Source organism: Capricornis sumatraensis, chromosome 3 (assembly GCF_032405125.1).
Source record: "Capricornis sumatraensis isolate serow.1 chromosome 3, serow.2, whole genome shotgun sequence".
NCBI classification, from domain to species: Eukaryota; Metazoa; Chordata; class Mammalia; order Artiodactyla; family Bovidae; genus Capricornis; species Capricornis sumatraensis.
Genome location: NC_091071.1, coordinates 179,516,679 through 179,538,776, shown reverse-complemented (window position 1 = coordinate 179,538,776; position 22,098 = coordinate 179,516,679). Strand labels below are relative to the sequence as shown.

General features: G+C 59.1%; 1 protein-coding gene across 1 annotated transcript; it reads left to right on the top strand.

Moving 5' to 3' along the window:
• The first annotated feature begins 3,347 nt into the window (after positions 1–3,347).
• On the top strand, positions 3,348–21,954 carry PADI6 (peptidyl arginine deiminase 6). Its single transcript, XM_068969099.1, has 16 exons — positions 3,348–3,457; positions 4,160–4,343; positions 6,171–6,243; positions 8,799–8,863; positions 10,257–10,365; positions 11,130–11,255; positions 12,887–13,077; positions 13,316–13,419; positions 15,512–15,623; positions 16,985–17,092; positions 17,292–17,446; positions 18,141–18,297; positions 18,402–18,525; positions 19,520–19,590; positions 20,605–20,766; positions 21,721–21,954. The coding sequence occupies exons 1-16, from the start codon at positions 3,366–3,368 to the stop codon at positions 21,952–21,954; spliced, it is 2,067 nt and encodes a 688-aa protein (XP_068825200.1). The 5' UTR covers positions 3,348–3,365.
• The last annotated feature ends 144 nt before the right edge of the window (positions 21,955–22,098 follow it).

Below are 22,098 nucleotides of genomic sequence, written 5' to 3'. Positions count from 1 at the left end.
CACGTCCCTCGAGTCAGTGATGCCACCCGACCACCTCATCCTCTGTTGATCCGCCGTCAGTCTTTCCCAGCGTCCTCTGCTGATCCTCTGTCGTCCCCTCCTCCTCCTGCCGTCAGTCTTTCCAGCATCAGCATGTTTTCCAATGAGTCCGCTCTTTGCATCAAGTGGCCAAAGTATCGGAGCTTCAGCTTCAGTCCTTCCAATAAATAGTCAAGGTTGATTTCCTTTAGGATTAACTAGTTTGATCTCCTTGCAGTCCAAGGGGCTCTCAAGAGTCTTCTCCAGCACCACAGTTGGAAAACATCAATTCTTCAGAGCTCAGCCTTCTTTCGGAGAAGGCAATGGCAGCCCACTCCAGTACTCTTGCCTGGGAAAGCCCATGGATGGAAGAACCTGGAAGGCTACAGTCCATGGGGTCGCTGGGAGTCGGACACGACTGAGCGACTTCACTTTCACTTTTCACTTTCACGCATTGGAGAAGGAAGTGGCAACCCACTCCAGTGCTCTTGCCTGGAGAATCCCAGGGACGGGGGAGCCTGGTGGGCTGCCGTCTGTGGGGCTGCACAGAGTCAGACACGACTGAAGTGACTTAGCAGCAGCAGCAGCAGCCTTCTTTATGGTCCAACTCTCACATCAAATGATTACTGGAAAAACCACAGCTCTGACTGGATAGTCACGACTGAGCACAGCACAGCAACTTTCAAACTTCTGAACTGAGATTTTTTGGTGACTGTTTTATGTCTGGTTTCTGGAAACAGATTCTGAAATGAAGGCTTCCTCGCAGGAGGTTTTTGGTGGGCTGTGGGGGTGCTCTTAGGAACCGCACCTGGGAGGGCGTGGGGGGGGGCAGCAGGAGGTGATGAGCTGGGATCCAGCGGCCACCGATGGTTGGGAAACCCCCCGGGACGCTCTGGGGCTGAGTCCTCAGAGTTGTCCTGAATTGAGACAAGCAGCCTGCCCGTTGTCTCCCCACGGTGGGTGTAGCTGCCCTCCAAGGCTGGGTGATGATGACCTCTGGAACTGGCAGTAGATGATTTTAGGAGGGGGGCTTGCTGTGAGCAGCCCGAAGCCATCGCCTGCAGCAGCTGGGGAATTAGTGCCCTCGCCCCAAATACCATGGAGTCCACCAGGGACGCCGGGACTTGACCACCTCAGAGTGAGGCGGAAGTGTCACTGCGGGGCTGAGGCAGGACTTCCTGCATGGGGTGAGCATGCGAGGAAGTGTGGAGACCCAGGCAGAGCTGTTTTAAGGTCACAAACACCTCGCTTCATTGGGAGACCTGGGGAAGCCCACTGGGTTATTTTGGTCCGGCAGGGGGAGGGGGTTGTGGGTCATTTAGTGATTCGGGGCCACAAGAGTGTATGGAGCACCTACTGTGTCCAGGGCTGTTTTGTGGGTGCTGGGGAGTCAGTGGTGAACAAACATCCCCTAGAGGGGATGCAGGACCTGAGCTAGACACAGCCAAGCCCCTCGCGCGCCCGAGATGTCTCTGCACCAGGCCGAGGGCCCCCGCACAAGGCAGGGCTGCCCCTGGGTGGGAGGGACTGAGCTCCTGAGCTGTTCTGCTCCAGAGCCCTGAGCCCAGCCCTCTCGAGCCCTCCCCAGTCAGACCACCCCACCCACCAGCCAGCCTCTGGCTGACGTGTGTGAGCAGATGGCTGGGTGTGAGTGAGCCATCTGGGGTGTGAGCTTACACATGGCTGGTGCCTCCTACCTGAGGGGCTAAAATTTTAGAGTTTTCCTGGCCACCCCCTGCCTGCAAGAGCCCCCAGAACAAAGCCACTCCTGACAGTTACGCTGCAAAGCTAAAACCTCCAACAAAGGGCTGTGTTTCTTTCAATCTCAAATTCACCAAGCCTGGCTCACTGAGTGACCTTCACATGGTACCCAGTTTATGTCCCCCAGGCTGTTATACACAGCTTAATCATCACAGCATCACGTGCCAGGGCAAAAGGTCGGAAACAAATGCCTGCACATGATGAGGCAGACTCGCCCGGAAGGCTACACAGCCATAAAAGGGCCCGGGGTGCTTCTTACACGCCTCATACATACGTGATATGAAGAGCCTCCGAGCTACACTGCGAAGTAAGCAGCAAGGTTGGAGCCCTGAGCAGCAGAGAAGTGAAGAGGAGGGAGGGCACAGGTTCCCGTTGGCTTGGGGACCTGTAACGTTTGTTTGGAAAGATTTAGAAGAACCCGATGCCGCTGGCTGCCTCCACATTGGGGAGCTAACGGGAGAGACAGAAGGAGGGAAACTGTTGCAAGCCGCCTTTTGAACTTGGACGCATGTGCCTGTCATATGTATTCAAGAACCATCAGTTCAGTTCAGTTCAGTTCAGTCGCTCAGCTGTGTCCAACTCTTTGCGAACCCGTGAATCGGAGCACGCCCGGCCGCCCTGTCCATCACCAAGTCCCAGAGTTCACTCAGACTCACGTCCTTCGAGTCCGTGATGCCATCCAGCCATCTCATCCTCTGTCGTCCCCTTCTCCTCCTGCCCCTGATCCCTCCTAGCATCGGGGTCTTTTCCAATGAGTCAGCTCTTGGCATGAGGTGGCCAAAGTGCTGGATTAACCCACACTTAAAGTCTTAAACTTTGCTGGCGAGCCTCGTGGGCTAGAGCAGGTGTTCCCATTTCTTGGCTCAGTGAACTCAGCGGAGATGCGGAGCTGCTGGTGACCTTGCTCAGCGGGGGCCCTTCGTCCGCTCTTTCCACCAATCCCTGCCCGCCCCCTGCTGGGCGCTGATGACACAGCTGTGCTCAAGGAGCCCCCTAATCCCCTGGGGAGGGCACGCAGCTGCCTGGACCACCCCCAGGGGTTCGAGGCTTTCACAGGCGCCATCCCCTAGTCAGCTTCAGAGCCCTGGGAACCACTGGTCCATCACTCACCACTTTCCAGGAAACCCACACCTTACGACCGAGGCCTCAAAGTCTAGAGGGGTGCCCCGTGCCCTCTCCTGACCAGCGCCCCACGCACCCCCCTACAGATCCTTGCTCCTGACAGCTCGCAGCTTAGTTAAGCCTCCAGCGCCAAGGCCAGGTTGACCAATCCCAGGCACCAGCTTTCCAGCTGGAGGCCAGAGCTCCAGGCAGCCAGCCCCAGCCCCTGCAGAGCTGCAGACACTAGCTGCTTAATGAATTGGTGCTGCCCCGGCTCTGACCCCAGCTGCACCTCAGCAGCGCCTCTCCTCCCAGCAAACCTCTGCGGAGGAAATCAATTACACTCCGGCAGCTGCTATAGCCTCCTTAACAAGGGGGCGGGCTGGAGGCCCCTGAGCCCATAAGAGGGGCGGGCGGTGGGCGCAACCTCGGAGTTGTCAGAGGTTGCCGTGCCGGGTGGGGTGGTCACCCCAGAGGGCCGTGCCATGGCGTTCCGGAACATCGTCCCTCTGTCCCTGGACGGCCCAACCCATGCTGTGTGTGTGCTGGGCATGGAGCTCTTCTTAGACGTCAGTGGGTGAGGAGCTGGGAGAGGTCCGGGCGGGGAGGCTGGCGAGGCTCCTTGCCTGGGGCATCCTGGGCCTAGGTGGGAGTCGGGGGCTAACTGCACGCCCTGTACCTACCCCGCTGTCCTGCTCCATCTCAAGGAGCCGAGGTCGGGTCTTTAAGGGCCTCCCGGTCCCGCTTCTGCTGCTCCTAGGCTATGGGACCTTGGAAGCATGTGCCTTGCCCTCTCTCGGTGCCCTTCCCCATGAAAGGGGGTGAGGATGACCCCCGAGGCGGCCGTGTGGACTGATGAAGCAGGCTCCTGTGAGCTGGAGCTGCGGTGGGAGGGGACTCTCAGGGCCCCTGCCTTCCCCCGGCCCCGGCACAGACCTGCCAGGCCTTGCTTTTCCCCCGTAGGGATCCCTCGTGGCTCAGACAAGGGGCCCTCCCCTCCTAGGAAGGTGGGTGTTCAAGAATAAGATGTAGGTTAGCAACTTCCAGAGCATCCGCGGGAGGCGGGGGTCTGGGCTGCAGCTTGTCGCGGGCGGGCACGGAGGTCCTGGGAGCAGGACGTGGTGAGGGGAAGGCTGATATGTTAGGACCCAAAAGTGCCTTGACCGTGAGTTGGGGGGCCTCAGCAGCAGAGAGGCTGGGGGCACCCCCTCCAGCTGCGCTCCGGGCCAAGAAGGCGGGGCTCCTGTGCGCCAAGCTCTGTCTGCTCGCCGGCCCCCAGGTGCGCCCCGCCGGCGTGTGAGTCCTTCTCCGTGGACGCGTCTCTGGGCGTCGTGGTCCGCGTCTGCGGCGCAGACCCGGTGGAGAGCAGGGAGGGGCTGCCCGCGCCCCGCTGGCCCCTGTCGTGCCCCACGGACGTGCTGGTGGCAATGACGTCCCCCAACTTCGCGGAGGACGAGGGCAAGGTAGGCCTTGAGGGGGGAGGTGAGGGCAGCTCTCCCGGGAGGTGCTGATGCAAGCCCTGGGGGCTCCCTCCTGGCAGCTGTGGCTTCCTGAGCGCCGAGTCTGAAAATTCAGAGCCAAACGCTTTGTCTGATCGCATTCAGTGCTTGCAGCCAACCTGTGACTCCATTTTACAGACAAAGAAACTGAGGCACAGAGTCAGGGAAGCATCCTGCCCAGGCCAATAACTGGCTGAGCAGGGATTCAAGCTCAGGTGTGTCTGTCTCCCCCATTCACGCTTCTGACCACCACACTAGCTTCCAAATTAGCTTTTTTAAGGTCTGGCCTAAAAAGTTTCAGCAGTAGGACTCAGATGGGCTTTTTGGCTAAGGCTGGTCTCCCAGATGTGGAGCCTCTTGATGAAACTTAAGAGCTACCATGGGTCTGATGCTGAGTACCAGGTATCGAATCACGTTTCCCAAGGTCGGCGTTCCCTCTGTTCATGTGTGAGGAAACGGAGCCACACCCTAATGGGACAGACCCAGGATCCAAGCCCAAGCCCATGCCCTATCCTCTGGGCAGGATGCCGCCCTGATGGGACCCGTGGCAGGGAGATGGACTCTCAGCTCGTACAATGGGCTCAGCTGAATCTGAGCGGTTAGTGGTGGCTGAGTAATTAAAATCACCTGATGCCCAGGCCTCAGCCCCTGCCAACCAAACCATCCTCTGGGCCTCATAGCTCCCAGGTGACCCCAGTGTGAGGCTGAGCCAGCACAGCTGAGGGAGGCATGTTTCGGACCGGGGGACTTTTGTTGCCAGAACGTTGCAGAGGAGAGTCAGCAGGGGGCTAAGCTGGGATGACTGAGGGGGAGTACACACACCCCCCTACACCCGTGTCCAGGGCAGGTGACTCCCCAACAAGCAGGTGAAGTGAAAGTCGCTCAGTCGTGTCCAACTCTTTGTGGCCCCATGGACTATACAGTCCATGGAATTCTCCAGGCCAGAATCCTGGAGTGCGTAGCCTTACCCTTCTCCAGGGCATCTTCCCAACCCAGGAATTGAACCCAGGTGACCCGCATTGCAGGCGCATCCTTTACCAGCTGAGCCACAGGGACGCCTGAGAGACAGGTAGGACACTTATCAAGCGTCTCAGAGAAGGACTGAGGCTGTGATGTGGCCCAGCTGAGCCCAGAGCACCTGAGAAGCGTCTCTGCCCAGGGCTCCGCCTCCAGCAGCACCAGGACTGAGACGCTTACCTCGGGCCCCAGCTATCGGCTAGTTCTGTGGTTCGTGATGAAGGCCTGTGGTCAAGGCCAGAGGCTGAAGGACAGGGCTTTCTCGAAAGTACGAAGACTCCTCTGCAAGCAGAGGTCGCTGTGAGACCCAGGACAGGCACCCCCCGCCCCCGGCGGCCTCTTTCTGGGCAGCTTGGCCCATTGGAGGCCCCACATCCTCACGGCCCATCTTGTGGGGTCCCAGGAGGGGTGGTGTAGCAGGCAGGACATGGAGGGCAACTTAAAGCTTCACCTCTAGAGCTGCACAGCCCAGATCATAAGTCCTGTTCCACCCCTTTTACTGGCCAATAGTTCAGTCCTGACTTCTCTGCCCTGTGGTTAGAGCCCGCCTGGACGGGCAGTGGTGAGGCCTCGATGTGGAAGGGCTTGGTGGAGGGTCGTGGCGCGTCACACCTGGGGGCTGTAACAGCCCAGTGACCCTGTGCTCACTCCCGGGAGTCACTGGAAGCTCAGAAACTGTGGCGTGAGACCGAAGGCAAACGGCCAGAGCCGGGTACGGGGCCCTGTCCCCGGCCCATCTGCTAACGCCCCGGGGGTCCCGGGTGGTCTTCACAGGTCCTGGTCTTCTACCACCAGCCCAAGGAGGACACCCCTGTGGCCACGGCTGTACTCCACCTCACAGGCGTTGGTGAGTGTTCCCCGGGCCCAGGGGGAATGGCAGGGCCTCTCCATGTAACGAGAGGCCCCTGTGGACTCATTCGGTGCCCGCTTCCCTCAAAGCTCAGCCGCTGCTCTGCCAGCCTCGCTCGCTCTCGCTGTCGGGACCCCTCGTGTTCATGTCCACACCCACCCGTGTCGGGGCCCTATGGCGGCCTCTCTTTTAGTCGGTGATGTCTGGTCCCAAGTTGAGCTTAATGATGACAAACTCTTTCCCTCATTCATGAGTATTCCATCAGCAGTTCTTGCTGGTGGAGCAAGCCACCTCCCCTCCTGCCCTCTGCCGCGCTAACAAAGTCTCGTGTCCATTTTGGGCTGCCCCGCATCGTCGTGGCTGTGCCCGCTTTCTCCGGCTGCGGGAGCAGGGGCAGGGCTTGGGCATCTCACGGCAGCGCGTCTGCTGTCGCCAAGCACCGGCTCTGGAGCTCAGGCTCGGTTGTGGCCCAAGGAGCTCAGAGGTCCCGCGGCACGTGGACCCGCTGGGACCGAGGATCGAACCGTGTCCCCTGTGTTGGCAGAAGAGTTCTTTATCACTGGACGGCCAGGGAAGTCCCTGCCCTTTCTTAGACTGTTCCGGAACAAACTATTCCCTTAATAGAAACAACTGTGGGGCCTATTCTCTTGAGGAACTAGCTATAATGTCTGCCTTTAGACCTAATTCCATGGTGTCTTCAAACTCCGCCCCCCGCCTCTCTGCATCCTTAGTCCTTGCTCACCTTCCCGTGAACCTGCTCAGACCAGATGCCCACCGCCGAGGGTACCAGACAGCCTCTACTGGCCTCGCCTCAGTGGTCCACTCTCCTCCGCCTGGACCTTTCTGCAGTGTCCGTGGCCCTGGTGGTCCTTTCTTGAGCCATTTCACCTGGAACGCCACAGGGACCCTGTGCCCAGATTCCTCCTCCACGGCTGCCCTTTCCTTCTCAGGTTCCGGTTCTGGATCCTTCGCTGGCTACACCCATGCCCCCAACCCACCTGGCAGAGTGCTGCAGGCTCAGGCAGCCCACGGATGACTCAAAACCCTCTAGCCCAGCATCTCCCATAAACTCGGAGGCCTACCGGCCAACATAGCTCCTTGAGGGTCTAAGCAAAGTCTCACACCGAATAACGCTGGGCTGACTCCCCCTGCCCCAGACGTCTCTTTCCTAATAGTCCTGGCATCCGGCTCGATGGTAGCTCCATCCTTCCAGCTGGTCAGGGCCAAGCCCTTGGGTTTGCCCTGACTTCTCCTCGCCCCATGTTGACTGTGAATCTTGTTGGGTTATCTTAAGTCTAGCTCAGGTCCAGCCATCTGCCGCTTCTGAAGCTCTGAGCCTGGCCTAAGCCTGGTCACCTCTGCCTGGGTCACTGATCAGCCCTCAGCGAGGTCCTCAACGGGGTTCCCTGCTCCATCCTTGACCTTCTGCAGGTCCAGTCTCAGTTCGGCCCCTAGAGAGGCCCCCTCTTTAGAAGGCTGTCAGGTAACATTTCATCGAATCAGAGCCTGCTCCTGCTTGCCCATGCTCGGGTTAAAGCTGGCATCATCCCTGCCCACGCGACCTGCCCAGCCTGGCTCCAGGCTCCCTCTGACCCGCAGCCTCTTTCTCTCACTCTGCTCATCCTGTTCTGGGTACTCTGGCCTCTGATCTTGGAACTTGCCCCTGTGCGCTTCTCATCCTAACGGCTTTTATCCCAGACACTAACACGGGTCACTTCCTGTCTCCTGCAGGCCTCTGCTCACACTCAGGAGGCTTCTCTGATCTAAAACTGAGACGGCCCACCGGCCCCTGTTCCCTGCAGCGTTTCACCGTCGGACATAATGTGCGTTTTATTTCTTCACCGCTTGCCACTGCTGTGTGTGCACGGGTACACGCACGCGTCCCTGACGCCAAAGCAGCCAGGGCTCATCCTGTGTGTTGCCGTACCCCAAGGACCTAGAACGGTACTTGGTGGGTAGCAGGCCTCGCTAAGCGGACGGCAGCAGAGGAGGGCTGTTCCTTGGCCCTGACATTCCAGCTGAGAGATAGCGTCCTAGATGCCAAGAGCTATGAACTGGGGTAAAGTCACAGGCAATCAGTAGGGTCAGAGGAGGGGGCGGGAGGCGGGAAATAAAGACCCAGGAGGAGCCTCTATGGTGATACTTGGGCAGAAGCCTAGATCCTCAGCCCTAAAGGGGCTTGGAATTCCCACGTACTGAGCCCTGGCTGTGACTCAGAGCGCCAAGAGCTTTCCTGAAGTCTAGGGAGTTGGGCCTTCCAAGTAGGCATCACCTGGGAAGCAGCCAAGAGGCACAAATGGCATTGTGACCGCAGTGCAGCTGTTCTGCGGGCCCCCAGGAGGTTAGGAGAGACCCACGGATGCCTGGCCCCCTCCAGGCTGGCTCACGAGACACCGTCTACCTCTGAAGAATTTTCTTCTAAGCCAGCAGCCTGCCCCAAAGGCTGAAGGATCCTAACACCAGCCCTAGGCCATCCGGAGGGTCCTTACCTTCAGCCCAGAGGCTGCGTCCCGCAGGTCTCAGTGGCTGAGACCTCTTCCCCTCTGTTGCAGAGCTCTCCCTGGATGTGGACATCTACCGCAGCGGGCGCTTTGAGGCGACTGACAAACAGGCTAAGGTGAGGCTGGAAGCAACCACAGACTCGTTTTGGCCTTTGTAGCTCTTTTTTTTTTAAGATTTATTTTTTAATGACCATTTTTAAAGTCTTTATTTAGTTTGTTATAATATTACTTCTCGGTTTTTCTTTTAATGCTTTGGTTTCTTTGGCTGTGACGGCATATGGGATCTTGGCTCCCCAGTCAGGGATTGAACCCACACGCCTGCAGTGAAAGCTGAACTGTTGGACTGCCGGAAAGTCCTGTGTCCAGTGTCTCTATAAGATATATATATACACACACACATATATATTTGGCTGGGCCAGGTCTTAGCTGCAACATCTAGTTCCCTAACCAGGGATCGAACCCAGGCCCCCTGCTTTGGGAGCACGGAGACTTAGCCACTGCACCACTAGGGAGGTCTTATAGTGTCTCTTAAGTCAAATTCAGTTCAGTTGCTCAGTCGTGTCCGACTCTTTGCAACCCCATGGACAGCAGCACATGAGGCCTCCTGTCCATCACCAGCTCCCGGAGTTCACTCAGACGCGTATCCATCGACTCGGTGATGCCATCCAGCCATCTCATCCTCTGTCATCCCCTTCTCCTCCCACCCTCAATCTTTCCCAGCATCACGGTCTTTTCAAATGAGTCAACTCTTCGTATCAGGTGGCCAAAGTATCAGAGCTTCAGCATCAGTTCTTCCAATGAATACTCAGGACTGATTTCCTTTAGGATGGACTGGTGGGATCTCCTTGCAGTCCAAGGGACTCTCAAGGGTCTTCTCCAACACCACAGTTCAAAAACATCAATTCAAATCAGAACGGGTGGCATCAATTTCTAACACTTTCAAAAAATTAAAATGTCAGTAACTAGGTGTCACTAGGCTGCCATCCTCGCCTGGTCATGGAGCCAGGTAGGCCAGAGGGTCAGCTCTCCCCTCAGAGGGAACATGTCTCCTCAAACCCACAGGGCTTCCCCTGTGGCTCAGCTGGTGAGGAACCCCACCCCCCTACAGGAGGGGAAACACAGGGTTGCTCCCTGGGTCGGGAAGACCCTCTGGAGGAGGACATGGCGACCCGCTCCAGCCTGGGGAACCCCATGAACAGAGGAGCCTCGTGGGCTACAGTGCATGGGGTCGCAGAGAGTCGGACACGACTGAGCGAGTTGGACTTTCTCTCCTCAAACCCCACCTCCTATGACCCTGAGCCGAGGCTGGAGCTGGCAACCTACCTCTGACCTTCTCCCTCCTCTCAGCCCTCTTTCCTGATCTGCTGGCCGATTCTGGAGGCTCTTGAGTGGACTCTGAAGGGTTCACCCTGGAGGAAGGCTTGACTCTGCCCCGAGGTGGAGCAGCGTCTATAAGGCTGAGGACGCGCCTGGCTTCGGCCTGAACCAGTGTTCCTGTCGTCTTTACAGAAAACCTGGGTCTGGGGCCCCGGTGGCTGGGGTGCCATCCTGCTTGTGAACTGCAGCCCTTCTGTCGTGGGCCAGCCCATGGACAAGAACAAGGTGTTCTCCTCTGAAGGTGAGAACGGGTCGCTGATGGAGGCCCATCTCCCCTCCCCTCCCTGGGCTCTGCCCCACCTCGCAGTAAACCAGACTCCAAGCTGACACCCTGCTCTGGGCCCTCGAGCCTCTTGTCAGTGGACTGAGCTGGGCAGGAAGGGGCCCCGAGGCAAGAACACAGGCTCTAATGTCAGATAACAAACTGCTGTTACTTCCTGGCCATGGACTTGAGTATGTGAACTTTCCTGGTTTTGTCTCCCCACCTGTAAAACGGGGGTCATACAAAGGTCGTAATGGGTGCTTGAGAGGGCTAGACAAGGACCTGCAAGGTGGAGGCCAGACACTTCCTGAAAACCCGCTCGTAGCCTGGGGGCAGGGCCCTGAGTGTCCGGACAGTGTCCTGACCTGTGATCGCGACGTGGGTCCCAAGTCTCAGCTGTAGAATGGGGTGCCCTGGTTCACACCAAACCTGGAGGGGAACCCTTGCTGACCAGCTGTGCCAGGCCCTGTTCTAGGAGTTTGTGGGGACCTATCTGCCTCTTACAACTGAGAGGGTAACTGCCAGCCTCACTGGGGTGGGCCCCCAGGATGGCAAGCTGCCTGTGGCCATGTGGGAGGCAAGCGGCAGAGACAGTGACGCAGGCCTGGGCCAGGGCAGGAGGTCAGGGGTCTTTGGAGCTCCAGTGTTAACACAAGACCCCAACCCCCAGCCCTACTGCCCCCTTCACCCCTGGGGCTCTGGCCCCTAGAAGCCCCTAAACCGTTTCCTTCTCTTTTGTTCAGAAGTAAAGACTTTGTCCCAGATGGTGCTGAAAGTTCAGGGGCCCAGCTGCATTACAAAGAATTACCGGGTGGTTCTCCACACCTCCAAGGAAGAGTCGGAGAAGGCAAGAGTCTACCGGCCACAAAGTGAGTGAGTGTGAGCATGTCAGGGCAGGTTGTGGCCATCCTCGGCCTGGGCAGAGTCCCCGGCGGGAGGTTGCTGGGGACCTAGGGCAGCAGCTCAGGGTCTGTTGCAGCTGGATGTGTGTCCCTGAGGCCCTCTGCCTGCTGCCCCCAGCCCACATGGTTCTAGAAACAAAGACGCCGTCATGAAAGCCGCCATCATCGATGGCCCTGGCGGTTGGAGGGTGGTAGTCGGGTACGGAGAGGAAGGTGGCAGGTGGCATTATCTGAGAGGGTGCCCGTCAGAGGGGTGAGATTCCTGAGGAACGAAGAGGTGGTCTAGACGTACCATCGAAGATCAGAGGGCATCTGCCCCACCTCCAGCCAGTGGTCCACCGCTGGAGAAAGCCGCGCGGTTCAAGGAAGCGCCTACTCTGTGCCCTAGGGCACCAGCTCTGGAAGGATAAGCGTGCTGCCTGCTCCCAAAGCCCAGGGCCGATGGACAGAGAGCCAAGGACCAAGCAGGGGCTTGGGATGGAGGTGGGCAGGGCCAGGCCCGGGCGGGCAAGAGCAGGAAGGGCCTCCAGGTGAAGGTAGCCGTTGCGGCTGGTCCTGCTGCTGCCTTTTTTTGTTTTAATTTGGCCTCCTCGGGTCTTTGCTGAATCTCACTGGCGCTCTCATTGCGGTGTTTGGGTTCCCTGGCTGGGGCACAAGGGCTCAGGGGTGGTGACATAGGGACTTGGCTGCTCCACAGCATGTGGGGTCTTAATCGCTTGACCGAGGGTCAGGCCAGTGTCCCCTGCCTCGCAAGGTGGATGCTGAACCACCTGGACACCAGGGAAGTCCCCGGCTGCCTATTCTGTGTGGCACGGATGGCTGTTAAGCCCCCAAAGGGGCGAGGTTGCCAGTGAGTCCGAGCCCCCCCTTAGCGGCCGGTATATAGGGAAGCCCCCAGGGAAATCGGTTATGCTTCTAGATATGAGAGAAGGCCCCGGCAGAGGGGAGAGACCAGGGCGCGGGCGGCCACACCCCAGCCCTGCAGCACACCTGCTGAGACCCCTGGGCAGGGGCCCTGCAGGGATTTGGGGGAGTCCCACCCCCTCACGGCCTGGGCCGGGCCAGTGAGGGGCCCTGCAGGCAGACGGGAGCAGGGGGCCGTACGGGTGTGTCCCCTGCGCTGGGGTGGCCAGCTGGCCCGCCGCATACCCGGGCCAAGCCTGCCGCTGGCATGCCTAGCGCCTGCGATGAGGCTCTTCTGAGCCGCCTGGAGCCCGTCTACCTGGGAGCCACAGCCCCACTCGGTGATCGCTGTGTTACAAGCCAGAGCAAGAGGCTGGTGGCCCGGGCCTGGGGCCCGGCTTGTACTGGATGAGGCTCCCAAGCCTGTCTCTGAACAGTCTCTTGCTTTGAAGACTTATGACACTCCTCCCAAGTGGGTCAAAGCGTAGAACCACCATGAGCCTTCACTTCCTGAAGGCAGGTGTTTTTTTGAGTCCCACCCCCGGCAGGTCTTTAAAGAGCAACTGGCCCTCACTGATGAACAAACATCTAGCTATCCATTAAGCCCCAAACACCAGGAACCTAGGGGCACGGCCAGCCTGGCTTCTGACCCAAGGATGTGCCATCGGGGGTGGTCTGCCCTCCTTTCCTTCCAGATGATGGTTCCACGGCCTTCGAGTTGGTTCTGGGGCCTGACCAGCACACCTACACCTTGGCGCCCCAGTGGGATGACAGGAAGGGTACCTTGAAGGAAACCTTCTATGTTGAAGCCTTAGAGTTTCCATCTGCCAGCTTCTCGGGCTTGATTTCCTTCTCGGCCTCCCTGGTGGAAGAGTCTCAAGACCCGGTATGACCCCCTGGTAGCCAAGCAGCCCTCGGGGCAGGGGCTGTGAAGGAAGGAGGCCTCACACAGCCGGGCAGGAGACGGGGGCACGGTGGGGCTGGGGTGTCGTCACCTTCGGGTGAGGGCCCAGGGGGGTGCGCTGAGCTGAACAGCAGGAGGCCTGGGGGAAGCGGGGAGGGTGGGCGGGAACCAGGTCTTCCATTGCAGCGAGGTATAAGCGGGACCTCGTCTTGCTCCGCAGCTGGTTCCAGAGACTGTGCTGTACAAAGACACAGTGCTGTTCCGGGTGGCCCCCTGCATCTTTGCTCCCACCACCCAGATGCCTTTAGAGGTATACCTGTGCAGGTAAGAAACCCAGGCTTCCTGGGCCGGGCCATTTCTGTAACTGCTATGTCTGCCGGCAGGGCGGGTAAAGGTGACTAGACCTGTCACCGGGAAGGTGAACTCCTTCCCCCGAGACGGTCACCCAGGGCTTGTTACTTAATGAAGGGGCTGCATCAGTGACCATAGCGGCCCCCGTCTGCTCTTACCAAGAGGCAGACAGCATGGCTCCCCATAGGATCGAGGGCTATAAAGCCAGGTATTAATAAGGGGACAGAGAGGGTAAGGCGGAGACTGTTCCAGCAAGGAGGCCTGAGCAACCAGGAGACGGTGGGGAGAGGGGAAGGCAGGATGACAGGGCTGGGCGTGTTTAGGTTGTGGCCTCTGGGGCTGCAACAGACCCTCGAACACTGGGGTTTTCTTTTAATTCGGTTGTGCCGGGTTCTAGTTATGGCACGTGGGGTCTAGTTCCTGACCAGGGATTGAATCCAGGGCCCCGGCATTGGGATCATGGAGTCTTGGCCACCAGACCACCAGGGAAGTCCCAGGAAGGCGGTCTTTTTTTTTTTTTTTTTTTTAAGGGAAGCAAAAAATAATGGTAATAGGTGAGGTCCAGCAGAGAAGGGAAAACTTACAGGGGAAAAGAGCAGACGAGTCACATGGCCTTAAGTGGCCAGCCCGCCCACTTTCTAGGAGGGAAAGCGGGACGCACTGGCTGGAGGACGTGCCGGTGGTGAGAGGCTGTCTGGTGCCAAGGACCTGGTGAAGTTGCCATCTTAGAGACTTGCCAGTATGGGGGTTTCCCCAACTGTTTTTAGTAAGAGTTCTAGAGAATAAACACAGAACTAAATCCAACCAGGGTGGAAGGTTTTTCCAGGCAGATAAGCCCAAGGAGAAGGACAAGAATGTGATTGTTATGGGGCATCACAGACTCGACGTCGGATATGGAGAAAGGCAAAGACGTGGGCTGACGGGAATAAAAGCGGTCGAGAGGCGGGCATCCCAGTGAGGTCGAGCTGCGGACCCAGGGAGCAGACAAAGGGGAGGGGAAGATGGAGGTGGTGGAGCTGGACGGCTGATCTGGGAGCTGGGGGCCACTGGGATGGGAGGGCAGAGAGAAGACCTTGTCAGGTCCAGGCTCGGAAGAGGTCACGGTGGCCTGGATGGAGCACCTTACGGCAAGGACCTCCGTCCCTCCTCCAAACCCAGTGGAGGGGTAGGATAGAAATAGCTCTGCCGTGGAAGGGACTGATAGGGGAGTACGGTCTGCTGAGGAAAGCCAGGCTTCAGAATGAGAAGGGAGAAGGCAAGAGCTTGAGGATTCTCCTGACAACAGATTTCCAGGTGCCAGGTCTGTCTTTGCTTTCTGTATCTGAAGACAGAAGTTCACTCGCAGGAGGCATCTGCTGACACTCTGAGCTAAAGACCCGCCCGTGGGGGAGGCACTCTTTGCCGCAGATGGTGTGCGGGACTGGGGCTGCGTCTCCTCCCTAGCATGCACCTCAGACGCTCCAGACCTTAGCAAGCTGCTTCGCTCCCTGTAGTCTGGTCTGTGTAGAACTGAGAAATAGGTCCCTTCGGAACACTGGCGTGGAAGAGCAATTCAGGTTCATCGTTCTCTCCCGCACTGAACAGGTGCGCACTGTGGGCCTGTCAGCCTGGGGCTACGCACTGTGGTACCGAGGCCTCGGGGCTCAGGACCCACCCCCGACACCCCTGTGAATATGTCAGCCACACGGCCATCTCACGGGGGCACTCGGCTTCTCGAGGAAAAAATGCAGCCGCTGTGGGGAGAGAAGAGACCGCCTCTGGGTAGACTGAGGCAGTTCCCAGACCGCTGGGCAGCGGGCGGAGAGGCCTGCAGAGCAGGGGCGAGCCGGTCCTAGGGCCCCAGAGCAGATGCTGATGCTAGCGACTCTTGATCTGACTTCGCCGTGAGCTGGGCTGAGTGAGGCTGGGCCGGGCACACCCTGGGCGTGCCAGCTGGGGCTCCGTGAGCGGGGGGACAGCACTCTGCTCCCCTCGAGGGCAGGGGCACCCTTCCCCTGGGGCTGAGAGGTCACGGCAGGGGGGAGAGCTCGGCGGCCTCCCCAGACCGGCGCGTCTCCCGTGGCAGAGAGCTGCAGGCCCAGGGCTTCGTGAGCGCGGTGACGGAGCTGAGCGAGAGGAGCAACAGCCAGGTGGCGTCCGTCTACGAGGACCCCAACCGCCTGGGCCGGTGGCTCCAGGTAACAGCCCGTGGCGAGGGGCGGGGGCGACCCCACGAGCGACACACGGCAGGCCTCACCAGCGCCACTCAACCCTCCAGCGGAGCTAAGACTGACCAGGGACGGCCCTGTCCTCGGGACGCCAGCGGGGGCCGACGAAATGACCTGCCCAAGTCCTAGCCACTAAGGGTAGAGCTTAGGGTCCAGCCTCCTCCCCTTCCAGAATGTTCACGTTCGGGACCACAGAACACACAGCCCGAAGCCCCAGGTTTCTGAGGATCTGACACCTCCAGCTACAGGGTCCAGCTCAACCCTGGCTGAGCACGAAGTGTCGAGCCCAGCCTTTGGAGGTCCGGTTCTCTGTTCACAACCGAGCCCCGCTCTGTGTAGCAGAGATGAAAGAATACTGACCTCTGCCCTGATCTCACCATAGCAGAACTCTAAGCGCTGTGAAAGCAGGAGAACGAGACGGTCAGATGAGTCCCTAGATCAGCCTCAGTGGTGTAGGCAGTCAGGACAGTCTTCAAGCCGAGGGAGTAGGAGCTGGCTGTGCAAAGGTTGGGGTGGGGGTGGACTGGACTGGAAGTAGGAGGCCTTCGGGCACAGAGACAGCTGAGATCCACCCCGTGTGGAACAGAAAAGCTGGTGTGGCCAGACCAGAGCCAACAGTCGTCAGAGGTAAGAGCTGAATTTCATTTATCGGGGAAATATTAAGCCAAGTTAAGGAAGGGAAGAGGCCGGTCCTAAGCAAGGTGACACTGAAAGGTATGAATCGGGGGAGTTGAATATTCTGACTTAGGGTTTTTAAATTATTCTTATTTTTGGCTGTGCTGCACAGCACGTGGGATCTCAGTTCCCTGATCATGCCCCCTGTGGGGGAAGTGTGCAGTCTTTTAACCAGTGGCCACCAGGGAAGTCCTTGACTTAGGTTTTGGAGAGACCCTCTGGCTGAGAAATAGAGCCCACCTTAGGGAGGGCAAGAACAGAAGAGACGCTGATTGGAGGGTCTTGCGGTCACACAGGCAAGAGGCCGTCAACAGCAGGTGGCTTCCCCTGAACAGTCCCAGAGAGGAGTCCACTGGGAACAGATTTTGGAAATAAAGCCAGCAAGGTCTGCTCATGGACGAGGGTGCAGATGAGAGGAGAAAGGGTCTTGGGTGACTCATCAGGTTTTAAAGGAGCGACTGGTCAGGGAAAGCCCCCAAGGCAGGGGAATGCCTGTGCAGGATTTTGAGGGTTGAGCAGGAGTTTGCAGGAAGCCCGGGGGAGTCTCTGTACCCGGAGGGGGCCTGTGTAGAGGGGGCATTGTGGCTGGAAAACAACATGGGAGAGTAGCTGATGGAGCGAGAGAAACTCACCGCCTGTCCCCCTGTCTCCTCCAGGATGAAATGGCATTCTGCTATACCCAGGCTCCTCACAAGACTGTCTCCTTGGTCCTGGACACCCCTCGGGTTGCCAAGCCTGATGATTTCCCCATGAAATACTCACTGGTGGGGGCTCGATTTGACTGATCTGAACTTGGTCCGCCTTCTCGGGTCTGGTGCCTGCCGGGACGCGATGGGTGCTGGGGAGAGGGCCCTGGTGGCGTCTGGGGGTGGGGGTGGGACTCTACCGGGAGCCTGGAACGGGTAAGACGGAGGCTTGAAGCCCCTCCCTCCTGACGGCCGCCCCGGCCGGGTCTCCCTCCAGAGCCCTGGGGTTGGCTACCTGACTCTGCGCACCCAGGACCACACGGTGGCCAGCATAGACATCATCGGGAAACTGATGGTGTCCCCCCCTGTGAAGGCCCAAGGAAAAGAGTACCCTCTGGGCAGGGTCCTCATCGGCAGCAGCTTTTACCCCAGGTGAGGCAGGAGGCCAGGTGGGGGCTGCCTTAAAACCAAGGGGAGGGACCCTCGGAGTTCGCCCGGACCCTCCTGATTCCCGGGGGACTCAGTGGGCCATCTGCTCTGGGCCTTCACCTGTCAAGTCAGGCCCTCTGAGCCCTCACGTAGGAGACTAGCGGGGAAACAGCAGACAAGCTGCTCATTCCAAGCGGCGATTTCCAGGGTTTCAAATGAAGCACGCGACGCTTGGCCGGCCTGTTGACCCAGCGGGACACACTGCCAAGGAAGGTGTGGCTAGCTTTCTTGGTGGCCGCTCGCCTGTTATAGAGCCAGGAAATAGCTGCGTCCCGGGCTCAGGCTCCATCTAGAATCCCTTGGCTCAGTCCTGAGTTGAGCCAGAGTAGAGAGTTTCAATTTTTATGGAAGTACAGTTGATGTACAATGTCTTAATTTCTGCTGCACAAAGCGACTCAGTTATACAGACCTGTGTTCATATTCTTCCCCACTACGGCTTGTCACAGGATGTCGAATGTCATTCCCTACGCTGTGCAGTGGTGAGAGATTCTTAATAACCACGACCCCCTTCCCCCGGTACAGCCTGGCCAGGGGTTAGCGCACCGTGTTACCTGAAGGTTGCCTGGCTCTCAGCGAGTGTTGGCCGCCAGCCTGGGCCACACCGCTTCCCGGGCTGTTCTTTCCACCTTCCCTTTAGCAAGGACTCCCGGAACATGAGTCAGAGCCTCCAGGACTTCCTCCGTGCCCAGCAAGTCCAGGCCCCGGTGGAACTCTTCTCCGACTGGCTGATGACCGGCCATGCCTGCGAGTTTATGTGCTTCCTCCCCACACAGTACAAGGTGGAGGGCAGAAAGGTCTGTGCCGGGGGCAGGCGGGGATGTCTCCCACCCTCTTCCAAAGACTCCTGGAAGTTTCTGGAGGAGAAGCTGGCACCCGACCCCCCTCCTCTGTTCCCCAGGACTTCCGGCTGCTCCTGGCCAGCCCCAGCTCCTGCTACAAACTGTTCAAGGAGAGACAGAAGGAGGGCTATGGAGATGCGATGCTCTTTGAAGGGCTTAGGAAGGACCAGCTGCTTTCTAATGGTAAGGCAGCCCCTCGGCCCCCGTGTCCTTTCTAGACAGCCCCCTCTGCTTTGTCCCTCCCGATGGAAGGGGTCCTCAGGAGGCATGGGAGCATAAAACGTGCCATCTTAGAACATTGTGTTCCCTTTCAGGGTAATTCTGGTGGTACTAGCATGGGCAGACCAGCCAGAAACCCTGGGACAGCTGAGGCTGCTAGGATATATGCCGCGGGGAGCTCCGTGCTCCAGGGGGCAAACCAGATGCTACCAACGCCAGCCTCTGGACCTCTCTGGGGAGGCTGGACAAGTTTCTGGGCACGGGGACTTCCGGCCCTCTGGTCGCCCTTCAGGAGGACGCAGTGGGCAGACAGTGGGGCCTGCTGCCACGGCAGCTCTGTCCTGTCCCTTTTGGGAGCCTAGAAGGGGGGTCAGGGTGCTGCTGTAGTCCTCCAAGTGTGGCCTGAGGACCGGCAGCTTTAGCGCTCTAACTGGGAGTCTGCTAGAAACGCAGAATTCCAGACTAGCCTTTGGGGTGGGGCTCAGGATCTCACGGTCCGAGGACTTGCGAAGGTGACCTTGAGCACGAACCACCTGTCACACACCAATGACTCTGTTATCTCAGTTGATGGCAGAGTTGGGCAACTGAAGAACAAAGTTGAATAACGCGGTCGAGACCACAGGTGGCAGGCAGCCAGATCGGAAGGCAGGGAGGTGCCCAGGCAGGCGCGGGCTGCTAACCTGGCCCAGACTGCCTGCCTCAAAGCCTGTGGTAGGCTCCCTGACTCTAGCCAGGGATGGAGGGGCCGGTTGTGGCGGCAGGAGTCCTCCTTGGCCTTTGACTGACCCTGCTGGGTCTCCAGATGTGACATTTGACCTAGAATGGTCCCCTGGAGATGAGTCGGGCCACACGCCATAGTCCCTGGCTGGCACGGCAGCTTAACTAGTGAGCTGTCTCCAGGACGGGAGTCTGCCCAGCCCTGACCCACAGCCTGCCTGCCCTCTCCTCCTTCCTACAGGGAGGGAGGCCGTTACCATCAACCAACTTCTGGCTGATGAAAAGATGAGGAAGCAGAATGACTATGCCGAGGTACGGACCACGGATGGGGGGACCTGCTCTAAAAGGCAGGGGAAGGCCAGGACCACCTCGGCAACGGGTCCCTAACTGCACAGTAATAACCAACCAAGCGTCACGCACAACGCCCGACTCCAGTCCTCACGGTGACCCTATGAAGTGACCTTGGCTTGTCCACGCGGATGGCGAGGCGCACAGAGCTGATGCCAGTGAGCTGGGAAACTGACCTGAGCCCCAGGGTGACCCAAGTCAGCCAGTGTTGGACCAAAGTCAGGGCTCTCTCAGCACCCACAGCTTCTCCAGGAAGCTCTGAGCGCTAGAGAGCACCCCAGGGCCTTCTTGACTCTTCCTGGATGAAATTGCCCAGTACCTCAAACCTTTGAAAACGTGGATCACAAGTTATGAGAAGCAGATGTCCCAGAAATTAAACAACCTCTAATGGGGAAGCCGGGGCCTGGAGAAGGGCAATGACGGGCCCAAGGTCACCCATTAGCACAATGCCGCTTGCCTCACTGAGTCCTTAGGGCTCCCAGCCAAGGCATGCACTGTACCCTGACCTGTGAAACAGGGGAAGCTTCTGGGCACTGCAGGGTGGGCAGCAGCCAGGTGGGTGTCCGAACAGCACCCCTGAGTCCTGGTGACACGCACCCTGGGTGTAGGGTCGCGAGCCCTCTGTCATAAACCTGGGAGGTGGCTCAGGCATTGGGTATTAGCTGGTCTGGGGAGGGAGGTGCCCGGGGGTCCACTGCTGGTTCCGTCTCTAAGGGCCTGACAACGATCTGAGGACCGATTGTGCCCTCGCCCGGGTCCCCCACTCTAGCCAGGATCGAAGCCCAAGGGGCCCCCACGCTACCATGGAATTGGCACTAGGAGCCGGCCGGCCCCGTGCTGACGAGCTGGCAGATCCTGGCCTGAGACACCAGGCGTCTGCGCTGAGCGCCGCACCCCTGCCCGCAGCCACTGCCGAGGCGGCCAGTTCCTCGGGGCTGCGCCTGAGCGCCCTCCCTCCCTGGCCCCCGCCCCCCGCAGAAGTGCATCCACTTGAACCGCAGCATCCTCAAGAGGGAGCTGGGCCTGCAAGAGGAGGACATCATCCCCATCCCGCAGCTCTTCTGCCTGGAGCACATTGCCAACGCGCCCCCCAGCGAGCAGACTAAGAGGCTCTACGCCCGGCCCTACTTCCCCGACCTGGTGAGGGCTGCGGCTGGCCGGCCTCGGGGCTAGACTAGAGGCGGGACCCCGCAGACAGGGGTGCCTGAGAGGAAGGGGCAGCCCGCCTGTTAGGGCAGAGCCCTGCAGGGAGCAGGTGAGCGGGGCCCGGCTGGGCGACACCAGGGTGGAAGGGGCTGAGCCATCTGCTGGGCACAAGACCACAGAGAGTCTCTCTCGTGGAGTCTCCATGTATCTGCAGCACCCTCTGATTTAGAACAGGAATTGGGAATTTGGCAGTGTGGGTATTATGAGAGACCTCTGCTAGGCCAAGCCTCTTCCAACCGTGGTCTACACCTGACCTGTCTCTTACCACTGTGACTCCTCATGGAGATGCCTAAAAAACTGAGACACTTGTCAATTTCTTAAACACTTGCAGGCCTCTCTAAGCCCTGGGGATGCAGGACCTGCATTCAATCGCAAATGGTTCTTTTTACAAAACCAGTGAGGCCTTCTGGGTGTGGAATATAGACTTTCCTGGCCCTGGGAGAAGGGAGGCGTGGGTAATGGTGGGAGCAGCTGTGTTTGAGGATGAGAGATGCTGGAGTGAAGGTGTGTGAAGTCCAATGACGAAACTGGGGGTGGAGAGCGTTCCAGCAGAGGCAGGCGAGATGACAGGCCAGGGCAGGAGCAACGCAGTACTGGGGAACCGGGGAAGTTGCCAAGCTAGGCCTCGGCTGGGCAGGGTTCTGGTCTTGCTGATGAGAAATGCGGGAGTCACTGGAGCGTCCAGCGGAGTGGGGAGGCTTGCTCAAAGGGATGAGTGGCGCCTGCCCGGGCACGGGCTCGGGGACCTGGTCTAGCCCAGCTGCAGCTGGGTTTTCCCTGCACGGAATAAACCCCGTGGCCTTCCTTGAAGCCTAGAAGACTGGGGGGCTTTTCCACGACGACTCTGACCCCTGTCCAGGCCTGACCCACCTAACCACCCCCCGACAGCTGCAGATGGTCGTGATGGGCCTGAACCTGGGCATCCCCAAGCCTTTCGGGCCCCGGGTCAGCGGCGCCTGCTGCCTGGAGGAGCGGGTCTGCCAGCTGCTGGAGCCGCTGGGCTTCCAGTGCAACTTCATCGACGACTTCGACTGCTACCTGACCGAGATCGGAGACTTCTGTTCCTGCGCCAGCATCCGCCGGGTGCCCTTTGCCTTCAAGTGGTGGAGCATGGTCCCCTAGACCACCTGAGCGCCCCTGCCCTGCCCTGCCTGGCACGCAAGGCCCACCACCGCCACCTGACAGCGCCTGGTTCGTGCCCTGCTCAGGGACCCCCTTCCTAACCCTACGCGCCTCCAGCTCCCGGATGCTCAGTGGGTGGCAATG